Source organism: Sinocyclocheilus anshuiensis, unplaced genomic scaffold (assembly GCF_001515605.1).
Source record: "Sinocyclocheilus anshuiensis isolate Anshui unplaced genomic scaffold, SAMN03320099.WGS_v1.1 scaffold709, whole genome shotgun sequence".
In the NCBI taxonomy this organism is placed as follows: domain Eukaryota; kingdom Metazoa; phylum Chordata; class Actinopteri; order Cypriniformes; family Cyprinidae; genus Sinocyclocheilus; species Sinocyclocheilus anshuiensis.
In genome coordinates this window covers 79,774-89,500 of record NW_015540926.1, presented here as the reverse complement: position 1 = coordinate 89,500, position 9,727 = coordinate 79,774, and the positions used below count along the sequence as shown (strand labels likewise).

General features: G+C 34.6%; 1 protein-coding gene across 1 annotated transcript in view; it reads right to left on the bottom strand.

The window, feature by feature from the left end:
• The window catches only part of inpp5a (inositol polyphosphate-5-phosphatase A), a 164,872-nt gene that overhangs the window by 101,513 nt on the left and 53,632 nt on the right, over positions 1-9,727 (bottom strand). The window contains exons 4-5 of the mRNA XM_016487317.1: positions 6,624-6,687; positions 5,094-5,197 (exon numbers count right to left, since the gene is read on the bottom strand). Of these exons, the coding sequence (XP_016342803.1) occupies positions 5,094-5,197; positions 6,624-6,687 (168 nt within the window). The remainder of the gene's footprint in view (positions 1-5,093; positions 5,198-6,623; positions 6,688-9,727) is intronic.

Below are 9,727 nucleotides of genomic sequence, written 5' to 3'. Positions count from 1 at the left end.
ATAACATTAGATTAAATTACATAAGATCAAATAAAAAAAAACATTAAATTGAAATAATAAATAATACAATAAAATTATACTACTAAAATAAAAAATAAATAAAAAAATTAATTAATTAATTAATAAAATAAAATAAAATATTCCTTTAAATATGGACAGAAAACTCAAAATATCTGCAGCCATTGGACAGGTCAGTGCAATAAAATACGATTGAGCTAGACAAAATAAAATAGCATAACGTATAACAAAAGTGAAGTATTCCTTTAAATGTGGGCAGAAAGCCGGATCCGGTCCGGTCGGGTCGGGTCAGTGACAGAGATGAACGCTCGTCAGCGGCGAGGAGAACAGGCAGCACATAATCTCATCTCCGATCCAGCCTCGTCACGGATCCACTGACCTTCAGTCACTGATAAACAGCAGCCGTGACTGATGAAGAGCCGCGCTGAAACACCCCTCCGTCTCAACACAACACATCAGACACATTTCACATTCAGGGGGCTAGAAGTGAATCACAATCATGTGAGGGATAAAAATAACACAAATCAGACTGAACTGAAAGGTTTGCTTTCAATTTCATGCATGAAAAATACATTATTTAAGGTCTAACTCAACTGTCAAAGCGAACAAATTACAACAAAAATATATTACTGTATTATACTATTATGCAATATTATAAGCTGAATTATATTTATGAATTATAATAACACAAGACAAAATTAGATCATAATAAACAAAACAAAATAAAATATTATCATAATATTAGAAAATAAGATAAGGATTAAAACAGGACAAATAAAATAAAAATAATATAATATTGTAATAAAATAAAATTCAATTATTTAAAATAAAAGAAAAACATTATTATTATTATAATAAAATAAGTAATTAAATTAAATTATATTATAAATAAGAAACAAAATAAAAAACAAAAAATAAAATAAAATTCTATATTACATTGACAAAACCTAGTTAAAATTTTTATAAAAATTGTAAAATAATATTATATTATAATAAAAACATCAAATAAATTAGTCAAAATAAAATAATATAATAAAACAAGATAAAATAAGATTAGTAAAACAAAATAAATTATATTATTATAAAATAAGACAAATAAAAAACAAGAAATAAATAAAAATAAAAATGATACATTACATTATAATAAAACAAGATTAAATTAGTTAAAATAAAATAATTAAATTAAATCATGCTGTTTTAAAATAACCTTATAAAATAAGAGTAAATAAAATTAACCAATAAAATAAGATTAAATTCAAAATACAATAAAACAAGAATTTAAAATAAATATAAATAATCAACTATGCAAATGGAAAGTGGACTGAAACCTGTTCACACAGAGATCTGAGCTCAGTTTAAATCCAGTGACTCTGTAAATGTTCTCTGTCACTGCTCTGCAATCAAACACAGAGTCTCTCACACAGATCATCAAGCCTGCAGATTAAACGCAGCCACATCAGCTCGACCTTCCACAAGCAGCGTCTGTTGTTCGGTCCGCTTCTCTCTTATCCAGCGTTTCAATTAATACTGTGCCGCTGGCTGGAGCAGCACTCAAGCCATAACTCACATAGGGGCCCTAAAGAGGAGACGGGTCACGCGCTCATTACACAGGCCCAGAGAAGAGCAGCTTCTGCGGAGTCAAGGGTACAAACACACATCGATCACAGCTGCCTCGCTCTGATTGGCTGCTGGGGAAACCGCCGGCTGTCAATCAAAGGCGGAGTGCAGGTGATGTCATCGAGACGTCTGACAGACTGACGGTTTATCGATGAAGCGGCTCGAGAACACAGAGCAGAAGAAGAGAGGAACTCCAGATATAAGTGCCTTCTATTCAAAGAACAAAACTACTTCCAACAGATCTCCGTTACTTTTTAACTGTCTGGAATATCTATGTAAATAACTTTTATGTACTTCCGATTGCACTGCAAATACGTTTTTTTGTCTCGTTTTCCAGTGCAAATGTCAAAAATACTGAGGAAGAATTTATTTATATTTATTTTTATTTATATGATTTTTTTGCAGTGCATGCCATCTTTAATGCATTTAACTTTTTGCATATACAGTACATATAAAATAAAGCAATAAGCCCCGTGAAGCCGTGGTTTACAGTGAATTTATAACAGCTGAGGGGTGTTGTTAGGCACGATGCGAAGCGGAGCTAAACCCCCTTAGCTGTTATAAATTCACTGTAAACCACGGCTTCACGGGGCTTATTGCTTTTACAAAACGGTTATTCCATATACGTAATAAGGTTTCACAAAATAAAACAGTGCAATTAAAGTGTAATGATACTAATAAAAACAGTATTCTTCCGCCAAACAATGTAGTTCCTCAGAAACAGTTGTGGTTGCAATAAAGTGGTTGCCGAGCAACACACAAATGTAAACAAAGGTGTATGTTACTTTGTAGAGTCATTTACAACAGCTTTGAACGCGGCTCAGCCAATCAGAATCAAGCACCGGAACTCTGCGCTTTATAATAATTATTTCACAATTTTAGCACTTTTAGTCTTTTACAATGTTATTTTATGTTGTCTAATTTAATCATATTTTATTGCAGTGACTCGTCCACCACCTGCAGATATTTAGTGCTTCCTGTCCATATTTAAAGTGAATATTTAATTTTATGTTAATTTTCAATCTCCAATAATTGTATCTTGATTTAAGGATGTTCAGATTTTTATTGTAGTGACCTTTCCACCAGCTGAAGGCATTTTTTGTTTTGTTTTGTTTTGAATCTTCATTTTGCATCTCAACTAAATGTATCTCGATTTAAGGATGCAACATGAATTTAAGACTTTCTGCTGGGCTTTAATCGGTGGAATAGTGAATTAAGACTTATTAAGACCCTCAGAGACCCTGATTAGAAAACGACAAGCTGTTTGCTCAATAGTGTAGGAAGGGTTTTTCAGATCAAACATCACTGCAGGGGTTTGGCCGTGTGATAACAGATCGCTAACAGCGCTGAAACACGCGAGCAGCAGCCCAAAGTGTCCCAGCAGCGCTGCGTAATAGGATTCTTCAGGGAGGCAGATGGATGGCGAATCCGAGCGGTTTCATCTACTAAAAGACGGCATAAATCACAGGATGAAGCCGAGGTTATCGCCAGCCTCACGAGAAACCTGCATTAAAGCATTAGTGAAATTAATTCATCTTTCATAAGAGGTTGGAGCCGTATCTGTGATCTACGATAACAAGCAATTTCTCACTACTGAGAAAGCCCTTGATAGACTACACAAATCTGCTGCTTTAAACGGCCCGGCATTATGTGGAGCGCTGCTCTCCGGAGATTCATGAGCGCGTAAATCAATACATCGCAAACTTTTCTCTTTCTGTTTCCTCTGTGCTCCGAAGGTGCGGCGCTTCTGCAAACGTCATTGTTTTCTCATCAGGAGGAAGCGTGTTGTTTGTGAAAGCGCTGGAGATCGTAGCGGAGCGTGAAAGGCCAGCGCCAGGTTTTTGCATGCATTTACGGGCCGCTGTTTGCCGGAGCGTGGGAGACGGATGGGAGCCGCGGATCCGGCAGACACGAGCGCTTTATTAGTGCATCAGCCCTAAAGAGCACAGATATGAAACACGGCCTGCAGTAAATCACACCGCTCAAGCGTCACCACATCCACAAACTAACATGCTCCAAATACAACCTTCACCCAAACAAGCCAAACCCAACTTCAGTCACATTTACTGTATGCAATAATCAACAATTATCAATGAGCTGTAGCAAAACATTTAAGAAACCAAAGGGGAAAAAAAAAAATTGATGCACCACAATTATTTTTTATCAAAACAACCCAAATTACAGTTTTCATTTAGTCAAAAATGGAAACCAGAAACAAGGTTTATTTAATAGTTAATTCATTCATCACATTTATTTAATAATCAGAACTCAAATGAGCTGTATAAAAACATTTAGCCCTAAAATTGACAAAGTTTGAATGCTTTTAATATCAAAACAAAGCACGAAGCTTATTGCAATTATTGGATGGCAGGTGCTACAAATTAACAACTGAAAACAGCACAAATGAAGATCGATTCAAAATGAGAAAAATCTAATAGAAAATAGAAAAATTTATGGAATTTCTGTGCATAAAACTAATTGCTCCAATACTCCATTAATCTGAATGCTTCAAACATCTTAAAAGTCAATATAATGCAGATGTACACTGCTGGTCAAAAGTTTGGGATCAGTAAGACTTGTAATGTTTTTAAAGAAGTCTCTTCTGCTCATCACGGCTGCATTTATTTGATCAAAAATACAGAATTCAAAATATAAATCTTTTCTAACAATATAAATCTTTGCTATCACTTCTTATTAATTGAACACATCCTTGCTGAAAAAAAGTTTTAATTTCTTTCAAAAAAATAAAGAATAAACATTTACTGACCCCAAACTTTTTGAACCGTAGTGTATATTGTTAGAAACATTACAGTTTAATGTATATTAAAATAGAAAAACGTTATTTTACATCATAATAATATTTCACAATATTACATTTCTTCCTGTATTTCTGATCAAATAAATGCAGCCTTGATGAGCAGAAGAAACTCCTGTAAAAAACATTTTTGACCGGTAGTGTATATGTATAAAATATGCTTAAATTACAGTAAAAACAGCTGAAATGAAATTCAAAGGCCCTCATTATTGGATATTTCATCTAGTGTTTCAGCCATGATTATGACAAAGCTGCTTGTTTTCTTTTTTCCACATATTTATTTGTTGTTTTGGGGGGTTTTTTGTGTGCAAAAAACGTTATTAATATTACACAGTAAGTAAAGCTCAAGGAACATATTAAACTAATAAAAAAATCCTTATCATGTCCCCTTTAAATACATTATTTTTTATTTTATTGTTAATTATTGTTACTTATTACTTAAGTTACTTATTTTTTAATTATTCAAATTAACAATACTGCGATCCAAATTAAGCAGGGATGTCATATTCCTGATTTAAGATCGAATCAGTCAAGCGCTCATCTGGACATCAGAGAGACGCTTTCCTCTCAATATGAACCTGAAATCTGAGGAAATGTGACTGAAGCAGACATCTCTGAAGTTATTCAGAAGGAGCAGACGCACCTCAGGGAAATAGTCTTGAGGAAACTTCTCTTTCTCCAGCGTGGCTGCGCTCAGAAGAGCGTCCGAACACACCTCCTTCCCAAACACCTTCCTGAACTTCTTGGCTGCGTGAAGGAAAACGAGGAGGAATAAAACAGCACTGATTAACATGCAAACATGTTCAGAGACTCTTATTAGAGTCCGAGAGATCAGGGCAACTGCGCCACCTACTGCTCACACACACGAACCACAATTTACTCTTGAGTTTTTGTCTAATTCTCATGACACCGAAAGATGATTACCATTACAAAAATATAGCCTTTTTTAAGTATAAAAATTATTACATTTACATCAGCATAATTTACACAAATATAAAACCAAAAGGAAAAAGAAAAAAAAGTGCTTAAATGCATTAAATTTATAAATAAAAAAAATAATAATAATTTTAAGGTAATTAAAAATATATGCATATTATTTAATTATTTATTTATTTGTTTGTTTTTATTTATTTATGTTTTATTTTATTTTTAATTTTAACTACATAAAATCTCATGTCTATAATGCATCTAGATGCTTTACTTGAATTTACTTTTGAGTTTTTGTGTAATTCTCATTACACTCAAAGAAAATCTAGTCTATTTTAAGTATAAAAATTATATTTTTATTTACATTTATATCAGCATAATTTAAATAAATATAAAACCAAAATGAAAAAGAAAAAAGTGCTTAAATGCATTAAAATTATATTTGAAAAAAAAAAAACTATCATTTTAAGGTAATAAACCTTAAATATATTATACATTATATTTATTTATTTATTTATGTTTTATTTTATTTTTAACTACATAAAATCTCATGGCTATAATGCATCTGGATGCTTTACTTGAATTTACTTTTGAGTTTTTGTGTGATTAACACCATAGTCATTTTTACTATAATAATAATTTTTTACCTTTATATCAGCATAAATTAATTACTCATAAATAAATCAGCATAAATTAATTAATTACTAGCCTGTTTAAATACTTTCTTTTTTTGTGGAAATGCACGTCGCTGTAAAAAATAATGCCACACTGGAAAACACTTCTTTTTCACTGTTCTTTTTCTTGAAACGTGCTCTTATTTTCCTGTCTTGTGGTTTTGCGGTGAAATATGATTCATTCAGGTTTTGTGAGTTCGATGGAGAGCGTGATTACGGCCATCATGTGGGAGATATCGTGGTCTTTAAGAGCTCCGGGTTTGAGCGGGGCTGAAGGGTCCGGCGCAGGCTAATGCTCACACCGCTGTAATGGGAGTGGCTTTAATTAGTGTGACCGTCGGGACACGCGACCTCTGACCCCTACCGCTGATGAGGTCACCGCTAACTGTCCAATAGCTTGAGTGCACTATTACCACAGGCTGAAATCTCATGAATTAAATCCTAATATTAATAAGCATTACTGTTTCCTATCGGTAACTCCATTTTAGCATGTTTTATGGCTTCTGAAACAACCTTGACCGCGCCGGATCTGATGGGATTGATGGCACGCCGTATTAAAGGGACACGCGTACCTTTGAAATCAAACTGCTGGATATTTTTCAAGGATTCGTGGATGAAGTAGCAACATCCCAGTGCCTGAAAGACAAAGAGAGAGACATTACTCAACATGGAAACTCAAAGGTGTGGCTTTTCTGGTCTGCAGATGTGCATCTGTGGGATTTCTTCACCTGTTTTGTGAAAATTGGGGTTTGCCGATATATCGGCATTTTTATTATCGGTTTGGCTTATATATCGGAAGCATTATTTTGAAATATATTTCATTTCAGAAATTATGCATGTGTTTTTACATTAAATATTGTGATACCATATATATCGGCTTTATATCGGTTATCAGCCGCCAAGATATCAGTCATCAAAAAAAAAACAATATCAGCTGACCAATATTTAGTAATGTAGAAAAAACCTCTAAGTACCTCCAATTAATTTATTTTAAAATATATTTCATTTCAGCAACTGTTTGGCATGTGTTTTACTATTTTTAAATTAAATATTGAGATATTATATATGTATCATCCACCAGGTGCCAAGATATCGGCCATCAAAAAATCCATATCGGTCGACCACTAAGTACCAAATACATCTAAACACGTCATATTTCATCTGTTTTGATTGAATTTCAGCAATTGTTATGCAAACCTTTTTTTTTTACAATTTTTAGATAAAATATTGTGATATATATATATATCGGTCATCGGCCATTAGATATCATCCATAAAAGAAAATCCACATCGGTTAACCACTACTTTGTAAAGTATCAAAAATACATCTAAATAAATCAATTTTGAAATAGATATAATTTTAGCAAATGTAATGCATGTGTTTGTTTTTTTTTATTAAATATTGTGATCTCATATATCGGCTTTATACTGCCATTGGCTGCCAAGATATCGGCAACAAAAAACCCATATCAGTCAACCACTACTTAGTAAAGTATCAAAAATGCATCTAAATACATCTAATTAAATCTTTTTTTAAATTGATTTAATTTCAGCAAATGTTATGCATGTGTTTTACATTTTTTTTAATTAAATATTGTGATATCATATATATCAGCTTTATATCGGCCGCCAAGATATCGGCAACAAAAAACCCATATTGGTCGACCACTACTTAGTAAAGTACTAAATACATCATATTAAATCTATTTTGATTTAATTTCAGAAATGATGTATGCATTTTTACTATTTTTTTAATTAAATATTCTGAAGTCATATACTGTATATATATACTGCCAAAGATATCAGCATTAAAAAAAGTCCATATCGGTCGACCACTGCTTAGTAAAGTAGCAAATACATCTAAAACCAGCTGAAATTAGCACTTTTATTACTGTTGGGTCAATAATGCATCATTGTAGTGAGATTTCTCAGCAGATACGGTTCGCAGAATATCAAGTGACGTCAGTCGTGTTTCATAACTTTATGCATTTATGTAAAACCCAACACCACAAAAGAGCACAAACTTGCTCTTATGAATATGAAGGAAAGGCCTCTTTTCTTATGTAACGAGTTCACGGCGCTCAAATATAACATGTAAATTATAGCCAGAGCCGATTCTGTCAAAGCGCTCGATCTGAGCCGCTCAAAGCAGCACAGTCAGAGTTTAGCATGACCAAAGATTTACTTCAATAGGATTATATTCTTAATTTTTACTGAACAATCAGACGGTTTATGTGTCTGTCGACAGCCCAAACAAACGGAGCCCGCAGGCGTAAGGCGCCGGGGATTTGATGCGGTTCACAGTTCACTAACTGCTTTTCTGAGGGGCTTTTGCACCTCCAGTCCTCAAGTTGGACTAAAAAGAGCGAAACCTGCTTCCTGTCCGCTCAGGGCTCAATGCAGCGGCCCAAAACTGTGGGCTAAAGCTCTCAATAGTGTCTAAAGACGCGGAGAGACGCTCAGGAGTCATGGGAGACGGACGTCCCGGCATCAGCAAATACAAACGCTCAGAGAATACAGTTAGGAAGCAAGAAAAGAGCACAATAGAACTGGTTAGAGACGGACTGAATGGCCATCTGACGCTCTCAGGTTCTCTCTGCTTCACTGATCTTCACACATATGCAAGGTCTGAGTCCAAAATCAACACTCGCCAAGATCCGACCCACAGTAAAAACAGGCTTGGCGAGTAAATGTGTTGCGTGCCAGTTGAATGGTGACTTTATTAGCACCTGCAAGAGAAACTCTGAGTCTCTTCTGCTCACCAAGGTTGCATTTATTTGATCAAAAATGCAGTCAAAATTTGGAAATATTTTTACAGTTTAAACATCAATGTTGAAAACAGTTGTGCTGAACAATATTTTTGTGGAAACAGTTTAATATAATTTAAGTTTTAAATGACTTGTACAGCCAATTTGATTATACTTAAAACTTTTACAGCAGCAGCCAAACTTGAGTTTTTAAGTAGAAGTAGGAAATTAATTTTTTCGTGTTATATCTTATTGCATTATTGACAGATATTCCTGCATTTGATTTAAATAAACTCATCTGACATAAATGGGTGTTTTTTGGGGTCAGACATGCACTCAAGAGTGAAACCCAGTTCCAGAGAGCAAACACTGGTCCTAAATAAAGTTATTTTGTGTGTCTGTGAATGAGGAAGATGCTGCTGATGAAGATGATGGCGGTGGACTGGCACTGAAGGACTGTGGGCACAGGACCCCTCCTGCATTATTTATGAGCGCCGCGCGGCTCATCTTGAGATTAAACATGTGCTGATTTGTCAAAAGCACAAACAGAAGGTCCCGCTCACCCCAGCGTTCACATTTAATTGATGAGAACATTCCCGGCGCGACCCGGGCGGCCCGTCGAGGAGAGGCGCGATGAAGGTCAGTTTCCAGGAAAGGCTTCTGTTTATTTCTGTTTGCTTTAGTTTATGTGCCGTTTCACCTCAAACGGAGACGGAGACGCCCATTCCACAAACCAACTGTATGAAGCAGCAGACGATCGATACAAAACACATTCATTCACCAAACAACTCAATTCAGAAGAGCCACATTACATCTGCTCTTACAAAACACTGAAGAACGAAGAAACGCAGCACATATAACAGGCATAAAAAAGACATAGCAAACAGTCATGGGGAGGTGAGAATCTAACTAACATTAACCGCTATTATA